Source organism: Populus trichocarpa, chromosome 2 (genome assembly GCF_000002775.5).
Source record: "Populus trichocarpa isolate Nisqually-1 chromosome 2, P.trichocarpa_v4.1, whole genome shotgun sequence".
Classification (NCBI taxonomy): Eukaryota; Viridiplantae; Streptophyta; class Magnoliopsida; order Malpighiales; family Salicaceae; genus Populus; species Populus trichocarpa.
The window spans coordinates 12,986,224-13,012,057 of record NC_037286.2 but is presented as its reverse complement, the minus strand read 5'-3'; the positions used below and the strand labels follow the sequence as shown (position 1 = coordinate 13,012,057).

The window sequence follows — 25,834 nt, the reverse complement described above, 5'->3', positions numbered from 1 at the left end:
CATTACACGCTAAATACCTAACCACCTCAAAAAAATCATTATCAATGTTCAATGAACAAAACAACAATGGACTGTCACCGCACACAATCTCTCTCTCTCTCTTTCTGTTTTTATTTATTTATTTATTTTAAAAAAGATATTATTATTATATAGGAATCTTGTCTAGTGGAGTAAGATGGGCCCATAGCTTAGGCTGGGCTTTTTAGTGAAAACTATATAAAATAGAAGATTGTCGGTGGCTTGATGGACTTTCTTGACACCCTGCTAAGCTAAAATAAAACAAACAGCCAAACCGAGCGAGCGAGTGAAAGGTTATCCTTCCTTCCTTCCTTCCTTCAAATCCAAATACGAACCCCTCTTCTCCTCTCCTCCTTCTAATCTTATCTTTAAAAGGATCATATTTCCTTTTCAGACAAAGAGAGAGAGATAGACGACACAAACTATATTGATAATCATCTGATAAAAAGAATGAACGGTGGTGATGCGTACAGTGCAGCAGAGGTTCAATACATACGGAGACACCATCAACACGAGCCTGCGGAGAACCAGTGCACTTCTGCTCTTGTTAAGCACATCAAAGCTCCTGCTCACCTTGTGAGTTTATTTTTGATACTCTGTTTTGGACGTTGATTGGTTGATTTTGTGCTCGTCGATTTGTTTGACTTCTTTTTTAAGGTGTTTGACTTCCTTGTTCTGTGTCAAATCTGGTAATTTTTACTCGATTTCGGCTGGTTTTGCTTCATTTCTGCCTTTTCTCGTAATGGGGTTCTCTCTGCTATTTGTTTTCTCGTTCATTTTTAATAAACCAATATAAAGAATGGGGCTTTATTTTTATTTCTTTTCGATATCTTGTTATGTGTGCTCTGCGTGCATAAACGGATTCTTATCGATAGAAAATCTGGTTTGATTTTGTTTGATGAATATATATATATATTTTGTTTATTTGGATCAGGTTTGGTCACTGGTGAGGCGATTTGATCAGCCACAGAGGTATAAGCCATTTGTGAGCAGGTGCGTTATGAATGGAGAGCTTGGTATTGGAAGTGTTAGGGAGGTGAATGTTAAATCTGGACTTCCTGCAACTACTAGTACCGAGAGGCTTGAACTTCTTGATGATGAAGAGCACATCCTTGGGGTCAAGATTGTTGGTGGTGATCATAGGCTCAAGGTATAAATAAATTTATCTTTCTTCTTGACCTTCTATTATAAGCTGTTGGGGTTTGGGTCGTGTTGTTTCTTGCAGTGTTATAGATTTTAGCACCTTCAACTGTATTTATGTGCCTTTACGCGTGCTTATAATAAATAGATACGCGGTTATCACAAGTTTATGGCATGTTAAATGCTGTGTTTTGAATGGATCGAAACGTGTGATAAGCTGCTGAAAAGTGGATAGATTTCAATAAAATCATCTCTACATCTCTGTGTGTATTGCTGTTTTTTCCATTTGTGATGAAGAGATTTTCTGTTTTGATTCTTAATAGCATTTCCCCAAGGGGGATTTGCTGTGTATTCCTTTTTTATGAAAATTGGAATTTTGTTTCCAAGTATTGGTCATGGAACGTAGCACCTAGTTCCAAGAAACGTGGATAGCACGAGATACTATCTTCTGTTGATGTGGTAAGTTTGCTGCAATTGTATTGTATCTTTTCCCCCTACCATTTCTGCTCTTTTAATCACATTAGATTTGTGTGGCCAAAGGGGCATCTTTTGGTGGGTTAGGTATGTTCTAGTGTTTTCTCCTTCAACATTTTGCTTGGTAGGTAACTTTATTTTAGGGCCATGATATCACAAGTCACTTAGAGTCACATATAGTGGTTGTGTATCACAGTAGCACGTGGGAGCTAAAGTTTTTTGCCTCCTTTTTATCCCTTTACTGTTTAGTGTCCAAATTATATATGTGAATTGGTCTCTCTCAATATGTTTGGAGGAAGAGAAATTGGAATCTTGTTTAGTTGAACGATGCTGAAAACGAAATAGAGAATGTTTATGGGGATTGTAGCCTTTTCAATTCTGAGGAAATAAAGTTTGCTCCAAATGGACAAGCCACTTTTTCTTGGTGAAATGGAATGAACCTTTATTTAACATCCATATATATATATATATATATATATTCAAAGTGCGCATATGCACATAATGAAAAGACATTTGGAATCTGCCTCTAACTATGGTATTTTGCAGTTGGATACTTGGTTGAATTATCAGTCTTTGGGCTACTTGTGTCCAGAGTAACCAAAGCATTCCTTTCAGTACTCAGATAAAGATGCCTCTCACTAAAAGCATCCTGGATTCTTCCTTCTTCTGATTCCCCCCTGGTTTATTTTGCAGAACTACTCATCCATCATGACTGTCCACCCTGAGATTATTGATGGGAGGCCTGGGACTTTAGTCATCGAATCATTTATTGTAGATGTGCCTGATGGGAACACCAAGGATGAGACATGCTACTTTGTCAAGGCCCTGATAAGGTGCAATCTCAAATCTCTGGCAGATGTTTCTGAGAGAATGGCTGTGCAGGACCTGGTTGAGCCCATCAATCAATTCTGAGTAGTAAGGTCCTGGAGATGCATATGAAGGATGATAAGCTGGAGTTATGCCGTTTGACTTGTCTAGTTTCCCGAAGCATCATATAGATTGGTAGGAGTACTTTTTAGGATGAGAAGTTTTGAATGCAATGGGTGTGCATTTCCACCTCATCGAGATTCGAGGCCCTACCTGTCTGCTGTTCCCTTTGCATTAATCCTCAACATTGATGCGGGAGTTTCCCCAGTATAGCCCCTAGGTTCTTAGTCAAGTTTCCTTAAACATCCAATGAATGGGAAAGAATCAGCTGTTTTCCCGAGTTGTTTTTACTTTATGCATGGTGGTATATAAACACACTACTGGTCATGTCTGTAAATACTCTTGCAAGACACAGTCGGTTCCTTTTGGATAGGGTTTCATGTTGCAGTTGAAGCTTGCAGGTGTAGGATTTTATAATAGGGACGAACTTGTAGTAGTAGTTAGCTGCTGTCTCTTCCGCGTACATATTTATTTTGCATTCAGTGCACTATTTCTTTTACATATTCTCCCCTATAGTTCAATAGATACCCATCTGCTCATGGTAAAACTTCATATGGGTTTGATTTATTTTTGTCTTCAACGGAAGCCCTTTTGAAAGAAGCCATCCATTCAGGAACAGATGGATGGAACGTTTTCTACTTCAGGAACAGGAATAAAGAAATTCATTGCTCTTAATCTTTATTATAATTAGATTAATAATACTATTAATTAATAATTAATAAGAAATAATAACAATATATATGGAAAAATGAAAAAATATTCTGGAAAAATATTTCGTCCAACCTTTAAAGCAGCATGTCGAAGCATATGGTTTTTAGTTCATGCTATATAAAGAGGGTTTTAGTTATAGTTTTCCTTGCGATGGTATGGGACAAGGTGAAGGTGCTATTTGAGATATTTTGGCTTTGGATGCATTTTATTTGGTAGTTTGGTCCGAAGTTAGCTCCTAAAGGATATCAGGACTGTTACCTATTAAGTGTCACTTGAAGCTTTTACTCGAGGAATTGTTCTTGGTTTAGTGAATATCGTTTATTCTGGTATTAGTTACTGGTGGTATACAATAGCCTTAAAGATCTTTATATTGAAGCTCATTTTCTATTATTTCTTTCCATCTTATTCCTACTAGGGACTTGTTTACACCTATAATTAAAATAAAAACCTAGCGTTTCGTGGTTTAAAAATCTCGAATCTTGTCTCAAGAACCACTATTTGTCAAGATTATAGAGTAAGTTTCTTGGCTTGGACATAACATTTAGTCCATGTTGTTATTCCTGGTTTTAAGAGAAATCTGTTCGATGGAATAATTTCTTAGATGCATTACCGTATCCTCAAGGATTAGACCTGATTTTTACATATCAATGGAATCTTTATACTCAGAATTCCAACTCAAGTAGTCATTTATTTGGTACAGGAACTTGAATTGTTGCTAGCTATAACTATTTTTGGCAGGTTCCACCCACAAACACAAAGTTTATGGTTTCCAATTCAGTGCTTACGATTCAGTAACGACTTGGAGTTATTAATTGAGTTTCAGTTAACAGACAGGGGTTGATCTAGGCTTTGAACGTAGTTTACTATTTTTCTTCATCCAGTGTGTGAAATTTCATTTTCTTTGAGTTATGTGATATTGCAGACATGTCCTCTGACTCAATATTTTTTCTGCACATGACATAAGACCCAGTTGAAACAAAATCCTCATTTTATTTCAAGTTTCAGCAGTGTAAAAATCTCATTAAAGATTTGTTATATAGAGGTGATGCACAAATGGGTTGACTTTCAGCGTTGAAAGCTGAAGTTATAATAATTTAACGAAGCTTGTCATTGTTACTGATGCTCAAAATACAACGCTTTTTTTAACGAGAAAATATTGCAAAATCAAGCTAAGGTCGGTTTTATATTGCTGCTTTTAATTAATGATGACCCGTGTACAAGCAACACAAGGAGGTGAACTTTCTGCTTCATAATCGAGACCATGCCCAACACATGGAAACTGTGTAGACTCTCATCAGAGGTTGATTGTGTTTCTCCAGTCTCTTTTTCAGTGTTCTGAAGAACTAATGGATCAAAGATTCAAAAAATAACCAGGGGGGTTTTAAGCTTTTCCTTTTGTTGACACTTTGTTTCGTCTTGCTATGTTTGTTGGTATGCACAACCTGGGAGTTCTTCTTGCTGGAATGTCACTGACTTGATTTATAAGGGCTGGGAGTGTTCAAGCAGTGCATGTACATTCTGTGCTACTCCTTGGCGAATCCTAGAAAATAGTGTTTTCTTGTAGTTGATAAAGATCATGATATTCTGGCTACTGTCTTCATCTATCACAATTTTTCATGAGTGTTACTGTAGGCTTGTTGTTGGATCTGCCAGCCTTCCGGACTCGTTGCTTGCTGATGCACAAGGGATAAGGGACTGTTTCAGCTAGAAAAATTCAGGTGGTGATCTCTTCCTTTCCATTTTCTCTTTAATTTCTGTGGTTAGGACTTCATGCTTGAGGCAGCCTAGTGTACTTTTATTGGATAACATGGTCAGCATTCTAATTTATCTTGAAAAAGTCACTCTAGAACTTTAGAGTGAGTGACTTCATCATATTCGAAGCCTGTTCTACTTACATTACAAATATGTAATATGGCAAAGGTGATGTATACCTGTATTTGCAAGATGGTGAAGTGTAACAGAAAAGATACACAAAAACAGATTTGACTTATGGTTTGCTTATCTGTGGAAGTGGTTCTTCTGACGGATTGTTGCCTGAATCTTCGAGTCCTATGTGAAGGCTTTCCGATGTTCCTTCTTTGAGGGACTTGATCACTTATCGTTTTGCTTTTCTGTAAGAGAGTTTTTTCTTACTGTTGCCTCTTTTCTTGCTAGTCCTCTGTGATGTTTCCTCTGCATTTCTTCTGTAAAGAACTTGATCATGCATCTCTGATACACTTTCCATACTTCATTGATGTTATAGAGCCTTACTAGTTGATTTTACACTTTTCGGTCATATTCAAGTGACCAATTGTCAGATATGAGATCATCTAGGGATTTTCAGTTATCTTATGATTGTTGAACTTCAAAATTTCTTTTTACAGAACTTCATTGGAACTTGGCTCTTTTGGGTTTAGTGGTCTAGAGTTGAATGATCTGAATAACAAGTTTTCTGGGGGTGGGGGGTGGGTGGCTGTTTCCCATTACTCGGATTTCAACTTTTTCTATGTTTTTTGCTAATCTTTCATACGAGACCTTCCTTTTAATGTTTTTATCTTGCTTCTGCTGGATGTTTTCATCGGATGTCTCATGAATCTTTCATACTAGGTGGCCCTTCAACTTCTTCTTCTTTGTCATGATCGAGAACCTGCAAGTTTTACTCCTTAGAAAGTATATTTTGATATTTGTTGTGTGCTTTTCCAGGGTTCTTTTGTGTTTTTATGGAATATATAGACTAAAACGAACCAGGGATTTTTTGTTTTAAAATCTATGTCTGTGTTTGTGTTAACTCTCAGAGATGTCAAGGTCATTATATTTTGTCGTTTGGCTTGCTCTTCCATCTATGCAGTTAATGGCAGTATAAGCTTGTCCCTGGACTGAATTCATACCTTACTTTATGCCAGGTTGGCTTGTCTATCTTCTGGTTTCATTTCTGTTTTGTGGTTGCAAGTGCTGGGAAACCCAAAAAACTGCATATGTAATTGGTAGGTCCTCGGAGCCTCTTTTGTTCACAGAATTCCCAGACAAGGGATGAGTGTATTCGATAATCTTCTAACTGGAGCATGTGTCAACTTGAATTTTCTGTTTCTAGAAAGATATGAAAATCTTCTATTTCAGTTTCTCACCTTTCCCTGTACACCTAACAGAAGTACTGCAGATGTTTGAGGAGTCTGTACCACCTTTTTTTAGTCTCTTCATTCCCTCTGTCGCTTCATAGGTTCTTGGATCTGAAAGACATATTTCAAACAAATCAAGTTAAAACCAGTGGTTAATTTAGTAATTATTCTTTTTATCTCCTTTCTAGTGGTTTCTATTTGTGCATGTCTAGGTCTTACCCTTGAATGGATGGAAAAAGGGCAGAACTGCTGTGAAGGCAATCTGATTTGATCTTCCCCTTGTTTTAAGATACAAACTTACATTCTTCTTCCTGGAATGGTTACTTGTCTGTAGCAAGCTGTGAGCATTTCTGTATGTCTTGGATGGATAGCTTAATGATTTCCTGCATTGGAAGAGCTAAGACTTTCGTGGCGGTTCGTCAACTTCTATTTGACCGATTCTGTTGTATGTTTATTTTGGATTTGTGCACGAGTTGATTATGAAGTCCTGTACAATGAATTTATCCATCATTTGAAGCATTTAGCAATTTCTGGCATGCGATCAAGCTTTAAACTTTTTTCTGAGATCTGCTTCATATATAAGTTGGTTTTTGGCTGACTTGCTGAGCTTGTAACTGGCGGTTGGTTTTTTCAACTGAGGTTCGGTGTATGTTATGCATCTCTGGCTTTCTTCTGTCGCTCATCAAGCAGTTATGTTTTCAGGTTTCAATAAAATTAACATTGTGAGGTTTCAATTTTGGTTCGCACACATCAGGAATATCATCTTGCATAAGTTTCTTGTAGATGTATTGTCTAAAAGAGATGACAAATGGGTTTTTTTTTTGGGGTTACTTCTTAGCTGGGAATTCTGTTCTCTTTCCGTCTCACGTTGTTATTTTTTATTTTTAAGTGCTATTAGAATCTAATCTTTGGTTATGTGTTTGTCAGACTCTTCTCGAAGCAGAAGATAATGCTTTTATACTGTTTTTGCCACAGGGAGCTTTGCACTATCCTAGCCCTTTGTTTCCATTTGGACGTGTCAACTTGGTAGGCCTTTCTATTATTATGATGTCCCGCCTTGTAGCAGAGTTTTCCTTTAACCAGGTTATCGCACTTGGCTGGAAAGAAGTTATTTCATATTGTTAGCGATGGCAATACAGCTGCTTCATGGTCGCAGTATGGTTTGGTACTAGGTTTGGCTTCTTTTTTTTTTGTTTCGTTTCTGAGAGTGTTTTCCTATCCTGTGCAATTAATCCTTTTAACATGACCTGTTAGATGATGCTTGCAAGTTCCATTGTTTATTTCATGTGTTCTGTCTAGGACTCTGGTGAAAGGAGATGCTTCGGCTGTTACGTTTTTGCTAGAGCAATGTTTTAAAGTTTGTTTTGGTTCAGGGGCAGGAATTTAGAACAAATTCCATTTCCTGGTTCTATTCGATATGCTTGTCCTTTAAATTCAGTTTTCTTGAATTTTTTATCACGCGACAGGAAATTATAAGACTTCATGTTGTTTGCCCTTTTTGGGAGACCACAAAGCTGGATTTGTACCTCCTTTTCAACTTCCCTTGCAATTATGGGTCTGTTTGATTGTGTGCATCTTGGTCTTTTCGACAAATAACAGTGTGGCGACCTGTCTCCTTTTTCAAGCAGCTTGCTAGACGTGCAGGTGATATATAATTTGCCTTTGATTCCATTTCGCTTCCGCAACCTGGTGGCAGAGACTTGGGTTATTTCTTTCTTTCAGAGCAGAGATGTCAGGAGAGTGATTCTGTAGATCATAATGGTGATAAATCTTGTTTCAAGATGTGCAACTATGATCGGTGTGCTATTTTTTGGTCCTGTTTTTCCAGTGATTCATAAACTTTGTGGTGCCTTTCCTCTTTTGTATTTCTGTATTTTCTTTTTTTGATTCTGGAAGGTGATGCATGAGGGAGGGTTCCGCAAGCTGCTGTTTGGTTTTGATTCGATCCTATCCTTATCTGTTTTCTCGGTATTTGTCTCCATGTTTTTCTCCCGATGACTTTTGCTTGTTGGGCCAATCTCAGTATATTTTATTGGATAAGTTATTCTCTTTATCCTAATATCAAATGATTTTTTTATGACAAAGCACCTTGTTAAAATAAGATCTTAAAATTAATTTTATAGCAGCATATTCAATTTGCTTTTTAGATAAAAAGTAATTTGAAAAGTAACATAAATATTGCCTTTGTGCTTGATTCTCTAATTTTTTTTGTCGTGCGTTCCTGCGTGCTTGCTTCTATTGATTCTTGTGGGTGTTTGTATGCATGCAACTCCGCCCGTGTGGTGTAGATTCTTGTGCGTACCATAGCTGGTCTCAAGCCCGCGATAAAGGAGGAGAGTATGCTTTTACAGATGATTCTGTGTCTAACAATGCTGCCAGGCAAAGAATATATTTAGAACTGTTACCATGGCTATGAATGGCAGAGGCAAAATTTGGAGGTGATGAAGTCACAACTCCCCATTTAATTTAGTTATAATGGCAAATTGCCAATTACCTCCTAGCTTCGTGAAGTTGGAATTGGAAAGAGGAGATAGTTCAAGTGGAAAGCAGGCAGGAATAGCTTGTAAAGTATGCTTCTCCTCTCTGTTCTCCCATTTGGACTGCAATTGGATAGAAGAAGCGTTGTGATTTCCATGCGTTAAAATGAAGATGGCCGCGCATTTGCTCTCTTACAACTGTCGGAAACGAATGAGTATACCTGTTCTATATACGCAGTCGATTATTGTTTTGTTTCATCTGGGGTAAGCTCGAAATTGACATACAATGCGGTCAAACAATTGGCTATTTGCTATCTTATAGCAAGGAGAGAGAGAGCCCTGAAAATCGTCCTCTTCCAGGTTGTGGGTCGGATTCAGATCTTTTTTATTTTTGTGTAGACAGACAGGCTACCAGTTGCTTCGTCAGGATTTGTACTGTTTTACAAGTACCAAACTGATTCCCTTGAGAATCACATGCATCCAAGACAACAAAAAAACAAATCTGGAACTGCTGACATCTTCACCCTTGAGAATCACATGCATCCAAGACAACAAAAAAACAAATCTGGAACTGCTGACATCTTCACTAAAGTTCTCCTATAGACAACCTCTGTGTCCTACCTCAATCTGCTATTTGGGCCATGGTTGGTAATTTTAACCTATCTAAACAGAGATATTAGTCTGTTCAATGTTATTCTAACATATCCTTCTATGTATTTTTTCGGTTCCAATTAGCTATGCATAAATTTTTCATGCATACAATTTTTTTTTCCCATAATTTTATGTAGATAACTTTTTTCTATACAAAGACATGCCACAACACCTAACGGTAGTCACAATGATTAGCCAAGAACAACGTGTGTGTGTGTGTATTATCTATGATATGTCTCGTTTTTTATGAAGAAAGTTTAAAACATGAGTGTATAAATATGCTTATCACCGGAAAATACATAGCTCTATAAAGCCAAGTTATTATCATGCAAGGATGCATACCATGCCAAACAACACAAAAGCCAAAGCATTCGGCTAAAGTTCGGTCAGACTTTACTTTTTGTAGCCATTATGTCTAGATATACACTCCTAGCAATTTCATTTTAATTTTTTTTTATACATTATTTTATCTTTCTACGTCTACGTACTGATTTGCATTGAAGTGTCCTAGAATAATCTAGTCTAGGCCAGACAAAGATCTACATTCTCCACCAACCCGAGAATGGAATAGCCATGGAAAACCTAAATTCTGTCTGAAGTATTTAATTTCTCGACTTTTTTGAGAGCCATAAAATGATGATTTTTTTTTTTTATCGACTTTGTCCACAACCGCGAAACTGAGAAAGCTACTACAGTAGACTTATCCAATGAAAGGTCAGGCCTAGAAGAAGCGGGATTGATACAACAACTGATTAGTCGCTAGGGCAAGGGAAGTGCTTCAGCGAAGATTTTTCATAGCATTTTTCTAAAGAATGATTCTCCAAATGTACGTAACGCACAGCCTGGGTTTTCTTCAAGCACCTGACTCGGAAGAGGGTAAAGAAAAAATAGCTTTGGGCAGTGAGAGGACACACGCATGCTAAATGCTCTATCTACTTCAATTCGTTTGATGGTTCCTGATCAGAACTACTAAAATATTTTCACTTTAACAGGAAATATTAAAATGTCTAAAATTAAAACCATATGTTTGCTTTGTTTTTCTCACATGGCTTTGTTTTTCTTCTATATTATGGATGTCTTTTGTTTTCCTTCCTTTGTTTATTGTTATTTTCTTTTAGTTTTAGGTTGTTTCGAAGACCGCGTTACTTGGCTTGAGCACCACCTCGGAGGGCTACTGCTGGACATGGACGCCGGTGGATCGATCTGCAGGTTCCACGGCCATTTGTTCCCGCAGCACCCATGCAGCAAGCCAGGTATTGAGATTTAAACAAATAAAAATAATAAATTTAAAAAAATATCCTTTTTCGTATATCCTCTTGTAATCTCAACACCATTTAAACAAAGCAAACCTTTCTTTTGATTCACTATATCCTTTTTCAAAGAAAGCCAGGTGTTGAGATTTAAACAAATAAAAATAAAAAATTGTATTTTCGTATGAAATGTTTATTATCAGCGGCTCTCTCTTTCTTCAAGAAGATAGGTTTCACAGCCAAAGGGAGAGAGGAGAAAAGTCAGTGACGGCAAAACTTGAAATTACAAGAGGCATTTGACTTCCTTGTTCATTCACCAGCCAGCCTACTGCACCTGAGCACCTGCACACCAACACCAAAACACCTCCTGTAGCACCATCTCCACCCCAAGCGAGGAACAAGCAGTTGCTGGCCCCTAAGCACCGGCGGGTCACATCCCATCTGCTTTTGGGGAGTAAGCTGGCCTACAGTATCAATCATATCCGCCAGTAAAAGGAGAGAACAGTTAGGCAAACTAAATAAGGGCTTACCAAAGGATGATCCAGTCGGATAGGCACCGGGATAAGGCTTAGAAGTCGCAAGCTATATGTCACGTCTGAAGGCGTAGCCCAGATTAATTCGCGTCTTAGATTCGCCTTCGAGGCATGCCTCAGGAGGTTTCTGCGTTTATTAAGAAATGTTGTTTGCCTTTATTGTTTTTAAGAGTATCTTTCAGTTTCACTACCTTGAAGAGGACGGAAAGCTTTCTTGGGTGCATAGGAGCAAGTCTGTTGTGCGTGGCTCTTTCGAAGAATAACTGTTGGAGAAGCGAAGACATAGATCGTAGTTAACTGCAAGCTAGTTAAGATTGATCCTTGATTAACTGGAAAAATCCAACGTCAATTGGAAAAATCCTTGATCGGTGCTTGAACGACAACCATACATATTTTCTACAATTTAGCAAAGACACTAATTTTCTGTTGATGGTCTTTTCTTGCACGTTTATTTCATATATCAAGAGAAATACAAAAAACAGAAGCTCTTCTCGATATCCCATGAAAGGATCACAAAGACCAATTTGTTTCCCTTGTAATGCCTTTCTGTTTTGTTGACACGAAATCTTACTAGTTAATGATTTCCTCTCGATGTTTTCGTTTCTAGAACTAAGATTAATGGATGAAGTGACAAAAATCCTTTCTAGCTATTTCACAACATGAACTATTACTATATGCTTGAGTGATTTCTATATATCCAGCCACTAAAATGAAACGAAAAACTCTTTTTTTTTAATCCAAAAAATCTTGCAAGAGGAGATACCTGCAGGTAGGATTAATTACCAGCAAAGAATTTACAGATGATATTGTTTTTTCTTGTCTGCCAAAATCATGACAGCTTTTGATCACTACTCTCACCAAAGACCTCGAGCCTGCAGCGAGAATATGCTGACATGCACGTACCTGCTTACTGCGTTGGAAGCCCTGAGGGAGAGCGAGCAACGATTGCCATCCTGAGACTACGGAGAGCCTTTGTAAGCAAGACAGAACCTGTTTAAACCCCCAAAAGAGCCCCCAGCCTGCCTCGATACTTGGTAGTATATGTTTTGTCTTAAAACACAAAACCATCATTACCAGATTGGGCAAACAGGAAGCCCTTGAGGGGGAGTGAACAGCCAGTGCCTTGAAGATCTGCGCATGGAGAGAACCTATGCTTTCTTTTGTCCTGACTTAATCAAGAAGGAGCGGACCCTCCTTATATAGACTCAAAAAACCTTACTTGAGCAGCTGAGCCAATTACCTTCTCACATGCAAGCCAGACAAATGGAAGTGTGTGTATGAGACAACAGAAGAATTTGTGGGGACTCCACTATGTGACACGTGATTTAGTGGCCTTTAATTTGATTCCAAGAGGGGTTTTTCTCAAACCCACTGGCTGCGAAGAGCCATTTCAGTCCCCCCTGAACAAAGAATAAAGTAGCTCTAGGCATCCCAACCATATCTATTATCTCATTAAGTCCACGCAAGAACAATTCCTACAATCTCTCTATCCTAGCAGCGAACATATCAAAAGTCAGGAAATGTAATAATCTCTGTCGTAATCAGACATTTATATAATAATGTTTTTATGAGAAAGTATAATCCCATTAATTATTTTCTGACTTATCTAAAGAAAAATACAAATAGAAGAGTAAAATTTTAAATAGAGATATTTTTATTATTTTTATTAAATTATAAATTTTAATTGTTTTTTGTGTTTATCTCTTTCTTTGAAATAAATATCCACTAGACACTTACTTATCACTATAAAATTTTCCTTGCAGTTTGCCAATTTCATTGATCTCCTGATCAGAAGGCTCTCTAGTACTGTACCAGTTCAATAGAGGAAAAAAAAAGTTATTTAGCGTAAAACTTCTTAAAACTATTAAATTTCCCCTTGCGTTCCAAAATAGTGTACCCCAGGTTCAAGAGTCTTCACAGCTGCATAGCACAACAAGAAAAAAAAACTTCACACTCCGCCACATCTCACCCCAAACCTTTTCTTTTTCTTGGAAGGATACCTAACATGTCAACAGTCCGGCACATCTCGCTGTCAGACCTTACGACCTGAAACTGACTGGAAAGATAAACAATGAAAGAAGGTGATGTAGGAGTAAAAACTGATTATGTTTAAGCTTATTACATGCAGCCACTAACCCTGTTTTCTATCTTTTATCACCGATATAATCCTAACCCTAACGTCCATGGCTATATGCACCTGTAGTATCAATTTTGCAGAACAAGTGATGTGATTTCGACAAAGCATGATAGTGATGCTCAATATAATCTGATAAAATGATGCTGAAGATTATTCTTTTTAGTTGCTTTATTGGATTGATTTAATTAGTTATAGATATCTATTATCTTGGAATGCATGAATTTTATAAAACACAAGGTCTCTGATAAACAAAAACGACATGGAGAATTTTCTGGATGTAAAAATGATGCAGAATTTGAGATTTGGTGTACAAGGGCATCCGAATCTAGATGTTCTACTATTCACATACTCCAGCCTGGATAGTCTCAACTCATCTTTACAAAAGATTGAAAGTTGAAAATCTAGTCAAAAAGCAGTCACATATACACGACAAAAATGAGGAAGTAAAATAATAGGGTAAGAAATTTCTAATAGGGTAAGAAATTTCTAACAGGAAGAAGAAATTTATTGTGATTTATAAAATGGAAAAGGAGGGCTTGGTAGCTTTCACTGGGAGGACTTTTAGCATCTACTACCATTTATTATCCACTGTACTTGATCTGAAAGAGGGAGTTTGGTGATGCCCAAGAGCTGGCAACAGGGTTTGATGACGGTTCTGAAGAAATGTATCACTACAATAGAAACTAGTATCTCATTGCGTGGAAGAAACGAGTTTGAACATAGAGTTATTGTCAAGATTATCCATGATGAATACAATAAATTAGTTCATGAATCTGAATATAGAGTTATTGTCAAGCCCTAAAATAGATATCCAAAGTTGTGGTCTCAATGTGCAAACAATTTGTAGCTGGCAGGTTACTTTAACAAAAGCATCGCCATACATATATACAGCTGATAGAACTTATTGCAGAACGAAAGCTAAATCATATTTCGGAAATGGAAGTTAGAAGCCATCAACCCACCACGTAATTTTGGCTTTGGTCAGCTACATATGAGAAACTCACAGATTTCAGCTATCGATATTCACTATTAGAGGGTGCTTCCATGATTAATGAGAAAATCAGCTTAACGATTTAAACAGAAAAATAACATTCCAAAAAGATCTATGTTTATAATTTGAAAAGGCTATTAGGTTAATTATATTAACAGAAGGCATAAACTACTACATATTGAAAGCAAGATACAAAGACCTATTATCCATGCAAAAAAGTTTTCTTTTAATGGTTTCAGAAGTTCAGGAGCCATATCTCTAAGTTTTGCACAAGTTTGAAGAGAAGAAGGCACATGCTATTGCTGCATGTCTCCATTTGCAAGGTACTTCCTGAGACTTCAAACTCGAGAACATGGTCTAGACCCGTACTTTTGAATTACCTTGTGAAATCTATGTTCTTCATCCAGAAAACTCACACTTACTGTAGCAATAATGCTATGATGATAGCCTCTTGGAGCAGTAACCCTACACCAGGGCACAGGTAATGATGCATTTGGCAGATTTGAATCTCATTCACCAAAGCTCTCTTGGCCGGCCATCAGGAAACACTGGAGTGAGCACCTTCTCTTTGTCATTTGTTACAGTATCTGTCTGCTTGATTGATTTGCTCAAACGAATTCTCACAGTTCCATCATCATCATCATCTTCAAAATCTGGGGGCATATCATCATCTTCATCACTCCAATCATCTTCATAATCATCATCTTCATCATCATTGAGCTCATCACCACTCAAGTAACTATCAATATCAGACCAATCTTCAGCCTCCTTAATAATTCCATCTTCATGCCCAGAAGTTCCATCTTCTCCAGCTACAGAATCTGTCTTCGGAGCACCTCTCCGAGGGAATCTAGGAACCATAACTAGAGAACGAAGCTTCTCTTTGATGAGCAATAGCCGGTCCTTCTCTACCAAATGAGAATCACAATATGCTTCCCTAAGGAAAACTGAATCCCTATCCCCTTTCAAAGACACGTAAAACAAATCAGGATGTCTTATTAGCATCCCCCTCAGCTGCTGAGAGAATCTGAACTCCTCTCGAAAATGAGTAAGATGATCAACAAGGATCCGCTTCTCTACTGTGAGACTTAAAATCTCATGAACAACCCCACAAGCATGTTTTTCCTTCTCCTTTGAACCTGATCTCAGATGGGAAAAGTCTGAATAAGGAGATATGTAAGGTATGTCTCTGAACTGGCAAACCCTTCTCATTTCACTCTTGGAAAGCTGTAAGCCCTTAGGCAGCTTCACTCTGTTAAACTTTAGTGGTCTATCAATTATCAAATCTTTCTCTTGCAGCTCTTTGGCTCGATTTTCCTCGTCAGCTAATTCAGCGGCTGATACTGCAAGCTCAGGATCCCAATGAGTTAATTCTAATGCAGGACCCCTTCCAGTTGCAACAACTCTAAAGTATTGTGGATATCTATGACAAATCGTATCCCGAAATTCAAAAGGTAACCCAAAATCAGTCTTCAAATGGGCTATTTTCTCCAACAAAATCCGCTTATCCATAGACATCATCAATAATTTCCTCAACTTCAGAACCAACAGATCCTCCATCTCATTCCTAACCTTCAATTCCTCTAGATACAGTCTTTCAGCCTCGGGCGTCAATCTGAATTGCAATGAATAAACCCCTTCTTCCACAATCTCAAACACCGCAGGGAATTTCTTCAACAAAGCAATAAATCGACGCTTCTTCGTAAGACCCAATTCTCTTCTAAACTTACCCAATTCCCTAAGTAACATAATTCTATTGGGTTGATTAACCAAAATCTTCCTTATCTTCATAACTAATTTCAACTTCTTGTCCCTGTCAATCACATTATCAAAAGGACGCTCCTTTCTCCACTTGACACCAGCAGCTCTAACGGGCTCAAATGGGAGACGGGTTTTTCTGAACTTGCCACTAAAAGACCCGTTTCTCTCTACAAAAACCAAACCATTACCTAAAAACTGCGAATTTTCTAGTTGAAAAGGTGAAACAGAGAGATTGGTTCTGACAGAAAGTTTGGGTCTTTCGAGGAAATAAGAAGATTTTTGTGAGAGAAAAAAGGGTAAAGAAGTAGATAGCGAAGCAATGGATGAGGAGAACAAGAGCTTAGGCTCCATATTTAAGCTTAGGCAATTTTAGAGGAACAAAATATAACAGAGAGAGGTAAGCGAATAGAAGCAAGAGGATAAGAGTTACCTTCTTTAATCAAGACAGGATGGTCGTTCGTAGCGTTTGAGCTGCCGAGGTAGACACTCTGGGGTTTATCTCTAAAGAGCAAAAGCCCTTTCCTTTTCTTTGATTGCATTCAGATCAGATATATAATAATAATAATAATAAAATTTCTATTTCCTCTTAACTGCATGTACCTGTGCAAAAAGCCAAAAATAGAAGGACAAAAAAGTCACTTGGGCCTAACTAGAGCCTCTTCTTGAGCCCATTTACATATAAAAAGGCAACTCGTTTCATTTCCAAACGAGAGTGAAGTAGGCTGGTTGGGTGGTTGTTGACTGGCCATGGCCATGGTGCAGACCCAGCCGCAGTGACTGTGAGTGTCTCAATCAGTACAGTTTGAAGAAGACGGAGTCGTTATAACCGACGTGAATCACCAAGAAATCCTCGACGTAAGTATCTTGCGGTTGCTGTTATTCGCTAACTAATCATTTGCTGCAAATAGTTATTTTGTTTAAAATCGAAATGTCGTCGTAGGAAAATACAAAGGTTTCGAAGAATGAAGGCAAATATCCTGTATTGGCCTACATTACAGTCTCAATGGTATATGCTGCGTATATCCCAATGGCATTCCATTTTTCCTTCTTTATTTAGTGAATTAGTTAACCAGAGTGTTATGATGATAACTTTCTAGGAACTCCAAGGGATATGAAATGGCGAAGCTGTTTACCAATAAGTTTACGCATTTATCGCCTGTTTTGTATGATTTGAAGAGCTGTGTATTTTCTGATTTCTGCATTTACAGCAAATATAACTTCTTCTTTTTTGTAATTTTTGATTGGTATGTTATAATTCGTTCCTTTTGTTTTGTGTTGCCCAGTCAAGGTGCTGGGTTAGTTCTGGAGGGGAGATATAATGCTGATATGGGATGGATTTCGGAGCTTAGAAGGCATGGAGATGCTCTGGTAATTCCAAACCACTTTATGTTTCATTTACTCTTCTCTGCTTTTGTAATAGGGAATTGTTTGGATTTTTTTTTTCTTAAGAAAATGTAATCCAATAGCTATTTGATAATTGATCCAAGTGATGCTATCTGAAATCATGTGGAGTTGGGCATCAATGAATTGGACGAGACAGTCACTAGATTATAATAAAGCAAATTCAGAAATGTGGATGAGTATTTTAAACTAACCAGTTCTACATATTGTTTAAATTTAAAAAATATTTTCTGGTAGTCCAAACACTGATCACTTGAAGTCTATATTTTTAAAAAAATCTTGTGTAAATGAACTGAATTAATTTTCCGTCAGACATCTCTGTAATGTCCATTAAGATATTTCTTTCATACTCATGAGAAGCTCTCAGATCCAATTTCTCATAGTTGTGAATACCCAAAGGTTTAAACTACGAATGGGCAATTTTTACTTGTCTGCGTATGGATCCTCAGGTGTTCAAAATTTTAGTACTTCTGACCATTCTTAGGTCAAGAAAACCATCCATTTGGCTTTACTTTAGTTCTGGTTGCCTGTTGATTCTTCTCTATTTGTAGGGAAATGGAATATGACGGCAATGTGCTTGAGCCCTGGTCAAGGTGGGCAGCTTATGGTGTCTTCCATGATCCTGAAATGAGGAATAAGGTAACTGTTGACTTGTATAAGGCTTCTTTTATAGCTCAATTTTTGTTAGGATCTGATTTTTATTGAAACCTGCCAAAATATTGTGTTCTATGTATCATACTCCATGTAAAATTTTTCAGTGCCTTATTTATAAACCAAACTGATGAGGAGAAAACTGTTAGTTCATATCAAGAAAAAAAATAAGAAAAGGAAAGGAAAATTGCTAATTCATGATTTTCTTGCTTCAATGTGCGATCAAAGGTTTCGTATAAATTTTTGACTTCTAAAACATGTAGTTTTTTCCTGATTTTATGCTTACAATCCAAGTTTTCGCAATCCATTTGCTAGTAGATGAAACCATCAACACACTGTGGCGGGATTTTGAGGATTGTGTCCGGGCCTGCAAGCCTAGGCGCTGCAGTTTATTAAACAACTTGGGCATGCAATGCATTCTGTAAGCTCATCACGGAATGGGAAGCAACATTTACAGTAGGCCTACATTATCTGTCCACCATATTTAGAGAAGCTCCAACCTCATGACTTCAGTCCAGAGGATCTTCAGAGCTTGAGTGATGCTGTAGATAGTTTCTCATTAATGAACCATGACTTCTCAAGCCCTCACAACCCAGGTCCAAATGCACCTTTGAAGTGAATCCATTTCACTCTGCAGATACTCACAGGCAACAGGGGTGCTCGTACCCTGGCCCATAAGATATTTCTGGGCATCAATTTTAACGGAAATGATTTCATGCTTTCTGAAGGTACTTTTCATCTTTCTTTCATTTATCCCCTTCACTTGTTTTTCTTTCTTTCTTTTGGTGATTCATTCTGGAGATATTCTAGTTTGATTTCAATAACTTTGGACAAGACACCAACAAGCACTTGGCTAGCAGCCTAGGCTTTCTTCTCCTTTTATCTTCCCATCTCGGCATCTAGCTTTAAACTACAGAATGGCCCATCCATGTTGTCCAAGACAATAAGAGATTCCAACTCATGGGAGGGTGAATGATTCATACACATCTTATTACACAACCCTTGCTGAAATGGGTCTGGACAAACCAACAATATTATAGGATCTGCTGGTTTCCTTAAATTTGCTAGCCATGCTGCCTCCAGTTATTGAAACTGATTCTTGTTAATGTGGGGTATATCTTGTGTTTAGAAAGACAAGGGGTGGAGTCACCAAAACAAACACTTAAATTATCTATCTATTAGATAGATAGATAGATAGATAGATAAGCTAACTTAGCTTTGTCTCCTTTCACTACGAATACCACACCATATATGGAACACGCTTATATGTCACTCATTTTATGGGAGTCGCAAATGGCCATTTTCCCAAGTTGGTGGCAAGCAACTGCTGTGTATGAAGATGTGCACAACTCCTGATCAAAATGCATTCCCATGCTATGCGAGGGAAATTGAACAACTGGTCCTGATAACACCATAGCTGTCCTTGTATAATACACAGTCAGCTTGAGGAAGCAAATCCAGATTTGCTTTTTTTCCCCATACCAATTTCTTGCTGTTCTAATGCTCCTGGAAACACTCTTTCTCTCAAAAACTTATGCTGCAACAGTCAATCAGCTATTTGTTTAGCAGAAAATCATGTATTCCATGCATGAAAGAAGCTTGGTGAATTGCTTTATCACTTGCAAGATAGAAGGTTTTACAAGGACTTTCACATTTATATTGATACGGAGGGCAAAGTGCCTGGTGTATGCACCGAGCCCTAAGGAACTCAATGGAGGAAGTTTATGGAGTTCTACTCGTGACTTGGAATGACAATAGGAGTTGTTGTTGAGGGTAATTCAACGCTGAACGCTGACTTGACACTTAGAAGAAGTGAAATTAAATTTGCTTTCTCAAGCAAGCCAAGAATTATACTAAGCCAGCTGTGGTATTGTTTAAATCCAACCATGAAGACAAGTTTAGCCAATAGGGAGAGTCTTCTTTGAACAAAATTTATACAGCATCTTCATACCAACTAGACATGCGAAAAAAAGGAAAGTGTTTTACAACTGGCCTTGAACTAGTATAAATAATTAAACTTGGCTCCATATAGTTATGTTTCAAAATCTGTGCGCTTCACCTTATGAGTGCTTGTGTAAGTGCGAATGTTACAGGTAGTGAGTTAAGAGAAAATTAAGTGAGCTTGTGGGTGCTTTTGAGCAAGTCATGGGCAGCATATTGTGAGAACGTTTTACTTGTTTCTTGGTTGTATGAGGTTCATGTATAGTGTTGAAGTACAATAAAATTGTGTTTTTTTTGTGGTCCACCCTTGTATTCCTAAACAGTATGTTGGGATTGTTAAATTAGTCACAAAACTGCAGGTTCTGAAGGTGGTGGAGCCATCGCGGAAATAGAATACCTCTCTTTACAGGAGAAGCATAAGCCTAAATTACAGTGGGAAAAGAACAGTGGGGAGGATTTTTTCCTCTACATTGATGATGACCCTATCAATCACGCAGTGTTCTCTAGAAGAAGCTCGACTAGGGGAGCAGGTATCTCAATCTGGGAAGCTAGTCAAGGTTTGGATTACTTTTTTGATATTTTGAACTTCTCAATACAATGTAACATGACTTCTTATTTTTAGTGGTTCATCTTAACTGTAACAAATTTTGGTTATGTCAGCATCAGTTTATAGAGTTCTTTCTGAATGGAAAAGACGTATAATTTTCGTCATTGATCTTGGAATTTCAAAGCATAAAGATTGGTTAGCAGCAGAAACGGTGTTCTTTTACAAGGCTAAGAGTCAGGGTGATCCAGCTCTCTTTCTTGGAAAGTTTATTCTCGTTTCCGCTAATACATATATATAGATTTGAAGCAGTTGCTACTACCTTTAAATAAGAATCTCATATTTTAATATTGTCAATATGTGAATTGAGTTATGCCATAAAAAATGATGAATACCAGAGCACAAGACTGTACTTCATGGAATGTGGAACGGCTTTCTGCCTACCTTGCATTATTACCACACATTGGATGAAATATTACTACATTTTAAGCACCACCATGCTATTAGAACTTCTTTTTTTTATCCACTGTAATCCCACCACATCCATAATTTTATGTTTTAAAAACAGTCTTGAAGCTTCGAAAACATGGCTGTAACGTATTAACTAATTTTGTTACCAATTTTTTTAGCCGAGCCTAATCCTTCTGTCCATGTTTATGTCAAAAACTGTAGCTCTGTACTGTAGGAAAAGTTCAGTACAATATATGTAGCTTCCATAAACTCTCTCTTTAATATCAGCCACAAAATCTCTTTCCATGAAAGTCATCAAGCCATATGATCACCAACTCCTCATCTCACTTCCACGTGTCAGGCAATGAGTGGCAAAGATATCCATTCCCCGTGCCACGCCAGCACAGCGCCCCCCCCCCCCCCCCCACTCAAAGCGCACCAGCAGCAGCTCGCATTCACTGAAGACAGGCTTTCCATCCTCTGCTTTACTTTCCATCCAATCATCCTAAAACAAACAATATCAGTATAAACTCCACTCTTATGGTGGTTCAAGCTTCTGCATCAGTTCGGTAAGAGAACATAATTTGTCCGTGACAGAGAACTATGCCATGAAGGCCCTCAATGCTGCAAGCTTGACACCATTATCTGTTCTTTGTGAGAGAAGAGCAGAGACCAGAAAATCTTTATCGCTCCCTACAGTTTCACCACTCAAATTATCTCATTCTGACTCTTTAAGCGCGAGCCGGTCAGCTGCACAAGAATGTCTATCAAGGACTTTACATGGTGGTGTGGTGCTACTATCTTCAGTTCTTAGTACTGGGCTAGCTAGAGCTTTAACATATGAAGAAGCACTAGAAAAACCTGCGAGTCCCTTCTCATCTGATTTTGATGTTAATGGGATCCTAGATGGTTTCATCAAATTTGGATCAGAAAACCCAACAATTATAGCAGGTAGTGTTACAGTTTTGGCAGTTCCTCTGATTCTGTCTCTGGTGCTAAACAAGCCTAAGTCATGGGGTGTTGAGTCTGCAAAAAATGCTTATGCAGCATTGGGTGATGACGCAAAGGCCCAGTTACTTGATATAAGAGCAACAGTGGAGTTTCGACAAGTGGGCAGTCCTGATATCAGCGGTTTGAGCAAGAAGCCAGCGTCAATTGTTTATAAAAGTGAAGATAAGCCAGGTTTCTTGAAGAAGCTGTCTTTGAAGTTTAAGGAACCAGAGAACACCACATTGTTCATTCTAGACAAGTAAGATAGTGAATCCAATTATTATATTTTTCATGAAGATTTCATCTCTTATTTTCATTAATATCAGGGTTATCAGCTAAGATAACAGGAAAATCTTTGATATAGAAAACCTAAATGGGGCAATTAGTCGTGGTTCTATGCAATTTGTCTCTGCACGGGCTGGTTTTAGATTCTATATTCTTAGCCTGTTGAAAATCAATTAAAGAACTAGATCTCCTCAGTTGTGTCCATTTTCTTAATGAATTCAAAGGACTGACTGAGATCGAGAACTTTGTTGTAGTGACTGCTTTAAATTGGCTAACTGGCATCTGTGTTTGCAATTTCAAACATGCTATAGTAACAAGTACATCATCTTTGATTGGGTTTGGCACAAATGTTAATCTTCATTTGGAGTTGTATCTTTGCCGTTTGGAGCTGGAAGAACCAGGAAAAGCAGTCAAAATAGCTAACAGATGGTGCTCGCTGCATCATATACTATACGGAACCGCCCAGGCTTGATGACTCAGATGTAGAAATCATTCATGAAGTTAAAATCTTATATATTATAGCCCTTATCAAGGACCCACAACTCATTGAATTACAGGGACATGCTGTTTACTACAAAATCTAATGAGGAAAAATAAGGAAATTAGTATCACTACCTTTTACAATTTCTTAACCCTCCAATACCCCTCTTCTCCTTTGCGGTGCCATTTCTGAGACGATAATAATTAGAGTTCTAATTCGTTCTTTGTTATCCAAAGCTAAAGTTTGAAGCTAACGTTGCTAAATTTACAATGAAAGCCAGATTTGATGGCAACTCTGAATTGGTTGCGGAGTTGGTCACTGTAAATGGATTCAAAGCAGCTTATGCAATCAAAGATGGAGCAGAGGGACCCCACGGATGGATGGTATTTGCTTTTTTTTCTTTCACTTTTAATTCGTGTTCAATCCCTTTCTTACCTTATGGAACATAAATACATAAATACAAGCTTTGAGAAATGTATTTTGCAGAATAGTGGGCTTCCCTGGATACCACCAAAGAAAGCATTGAGTCTTGATCTTAGCGATCTATCAGACACTATCAGTGGTGCATTTGGAGTATGTTTCCATCTTCTTTTTCCTTTTAATCGAAAATCTAACTTCATATACAATCTAAGGACCTTTACGAATGGAATGCTTATCCTTTCTTGTTTCATATAACTTTGAACCACTGATATTTATTGTAGGTTTCGTGATGAACCAATTATTTCTTCCTGTTCCAGTTATTTCATCCCTCACACTGATCTAGTAGGGGAACGATTTATGTGCGGGTCACAGCTTTCATTTCTATTCTTGGTTTGAATCTCAGAATTATGGCACTTAAGGATTGCTATTACTGAGTTCTTATATATAAAGTCGTAGAGCTGTGGCCATATATTTATGATTTTATAAACAAGCACTTCAGCATGGTAATCTCAGTGATTATTTTGCAGGAGGGCTCCGGTGCCTTGTCTGTCACCTTTGCACTTTCAGCAGCTGCTGGCTTAGGTGTACTGGCATTCTCAGAGGTTGGGTTGTGAAGCTTTTCTGTATTATTTTTATTTCATGTCTTTATTTATAATTCCTTTCATTTTATTTTCACTAAAAGGGATTTTGTTGTGAGAGATGCGAGTTTGACTGTTTCATTGTATTTTCCAGATGGAAACAATACTCCAAGTATTAGGCTCAGCTGCTCTAATTCAGTTTGTGAGTAAGAAACTCCTGTTTGCTGAGGCAAGTCTCTGTTACCATTCTAGATAAAATTCTATTTTATTTAATTTTGTGATTGGAGACGATATGATTTCATTCTGTTGCATAGGCTCCTCGTTGAAGTTTTGATGGACCTTTCTGCCTGCAAACAAGAGGTGAAAGGGGAAAAACACTTTCTTAATCATCAGAAAAATAAAAAAAGCTTGCTTCGAAATTTAAAACGTAATGTGTGCAGAAGCAAGCTCTGTGCCCTAAACAGTTAAAGACATGCTACCACACATGTCGTTATAATATGTTCTACTATAAAATTGAAAATATATTCTGATTCTGAAAAACCACTCAGACTGGGCCTTCCCTTGTTTGAGTGTGATGGTATTTCAATGTCCTCGTGTGAGTGTGACCCAGCATCCAGACTACGAAGTTCCATAACTTAGGCCATAACACTCAGGTCCTTAAACTGGAAACTTGAAGGTTCACTTTCATATTTTATTCTTTGCTTCCAATGGCAGGACCGTAAGCAAACTCTGGAACAAGTTGATGAATTCTTGACCACCAAGATTGCACCTAAAGAGTTAGGGGATGAATTGAAGGTAACATTTTGTATATTTGTATTCTACAATGGTGAAGCCAAGCCAGTTGTATCTTTCTAAAAATATGGAATTGTTTAGCGATGGAAGAAAAATCTTTTTCTCAATTACCTGGTGAATTCAGGATATAGGGAGGGCTCTTCTACCAGTGCCAGTGACTATCAAGGCCCTTCCTGCTCCCACAGAAGCAAGTCCAGAACCTGCTGTTGCTGATAGTACTGTACAGAAAGCAGAAGCTGCTTCCCAGATAAATTCAGTACCCATAACAGAAGCTAAAGCTGTATCAGTTTCTGGATTTTCAAGGCCGCTTTCTCCGTATCCTTATGTAATTCTCACTCTCATCATTCTAGTTTATTTCCAGCATGATTTTTCTTCCAGATTACAGCACACAAGGTGGTTGCATATGGTATAAAGTTTTCTACTAGTCTAAGCGCTGAACATATGACTGCCTTTCTTGTATTGCAGTATTCGGATCTCAAGCCTCCAACATCACCAACCCCATCTAAACCGTAAGTCCAGGTCTTAATGTCTTGTTCTGCAACAGGAAGCTGTTTTTTACCGGGAATATCTGGAGTTACTTTGCGAGCTGTGCAAGCAATGCTCCTCGTACATAACATGTTCGAGTCTACAAGAAGATTTGAATCGAAGAAAAAAACTAGGTTTGATGAACCATAAGAAAAAAAAGTGGGGGAAGGAAAGAAAATCAGACATGTAATGGATGGCTGCTTCGTGATATGCTGCTACAGCCAACCTGATCTGATAGTGTCTCTGTTCTAACTGTTTTGAGTAATGGCTGTCTTATTAAAGAGTTATTTTTCTTTAAATTCACTTTTCAAAACACATTCAACCAACCATTGTTTTCTATTTATGGGATTCACGAGCTAGCACTTGATGATCATTATTGTATAAGATTAGCATTTCTCAATTATTTTTCTTTTGATTGCTAGGCAGTTTTCTTTTTTGCTCGTGCTTGTGTGCAACGGTCCAATTTGAGTGACCTTGCAGACAGCAATGTTTTTTTTTTAAAAATAAAATAAAATAGCAAGAGCAAGTTCGCAGAAACGAAATTGTTTTTCAAATGAACAAACCAATCATTCAAAACTCAAATCAAACAGACCCAAGCAATTTGAATAAGT

General features: G+C 37.8%; 3 protein-coding genes, 1 long non-coding RNA gene and 1 pseudogene across 5 annotated transcripts; 3 read left to right on the top strand and 2 right to left on the bottom strand.

The window, feature by feature from the left end:
- The first annotated feature begins 265 nt into the window (after positions 1 to 265).
- On the top strand, positions 266 to 3,060 carry LOC7497243 (abscisic acid receptor PYL9). Its single transcript, XM_002302588.4, has 3 exons — positions 266 to 594; positions 953 to 1,168; positions 2,326 to 3,060. Exons 1-3 carry the CDS (start codon positions 469 to 471, stop codon positions 2,542 to 2,544), a joined length of 561 nt encoding a protein of 186 aa, XP_002302624.1. The 5' UTR covers positions 266 to 468; the 3' UTR covers positions 2,545 to 3,060.
- Positions 3,061 to 10,833: 7,773 nt separating this feature from the next.
- On the bottom strand, positions 10,834 to 12,837 carry LOC127905003 (uncharacterized). Its single transcript, XR_008058563.1, has 2 exons — positions 11,274 to 12,837; positions 10,834 to 11,207 (listed from the first exon to the last, which is right to left on the bottom strand). It is a non-coding gene; the product is annotated as an uncharacterized LOC127905003 (long non-coding RNA).
- Positions 12,838 to 14,478: 1,641 nt separating this feature from the next.
- LOC18096373 (protein WHAT'S THIS FACTOR 1 homolog, chloroplastic) lies at positions 14,479 to 16,730 on the bottom strand. 2 transcript variants are annotated; one of them, XM_024595053.2, is made up of 2 exons: positions 16,596 to 16,730; positions 14,479 to 16,332 (listed from the first exon to the last, which is right to left on the bottom strand). In XM_024595053.2, exons 1-2 carry the CDS (start codon positions 16,702 to 16,704, stop codon positions 14,918 to 14,920), a joined length of 1,524 nt encoding a protein of 507 aa, XP_024450821.1. In that variant the 5' UTR covers positions 16,705 to 16,730; the 3' UTR covers positions 14,479 to 14,917. The 2 variants fall into 2 exon arrangements, with proteins under 2 accessions (XP_024450821.1, XP_006386624.1); XM_006386562.3 differs by having other exon boundaries at positions 14,479 to 16,714.
- A 551-nt stretch (positions 16,731 to 17,281) lies between these two features.
- Positions 17,282 to 21,536, top strand: LOC18096372 (uncharacterized; annotated as a pseudogene).
- An 85-nt stretch (positions 21,537 to 21,621) lies between these two features.
- Positions 21,622 to 25,623, top strand: LOC7497240 (rhodanese-like domain-containing protein 4, chloroplastic). The gene is made up of 8 exons (XM_002302586.4): positions 21,622 to 22,401; positions 23,189 to 23,291; positions 23,395 to 23,481; positions 23,856 to 23,930; positions 24,061 to 24,135; positions 24,621 to 24,701; positions 24,823 to 25,023; positions 25,164 to 25,623. The coding sequence occupies exons 1-8, from the start codon at positions 21,761 to 21,763 to the stop codon at positions 25,209 to 25,211; spliced, it is 1,311 nt and encodes a 436-aa protein (XP_002302622.3). The 5' UTR covers positions 21,622 to 21,760; the 3' UTR covers positions 25,212 to 25,623.
- The last annotated feature ends 211 nt before the right edge of the window (positions 25,624 to 25,834 follow it).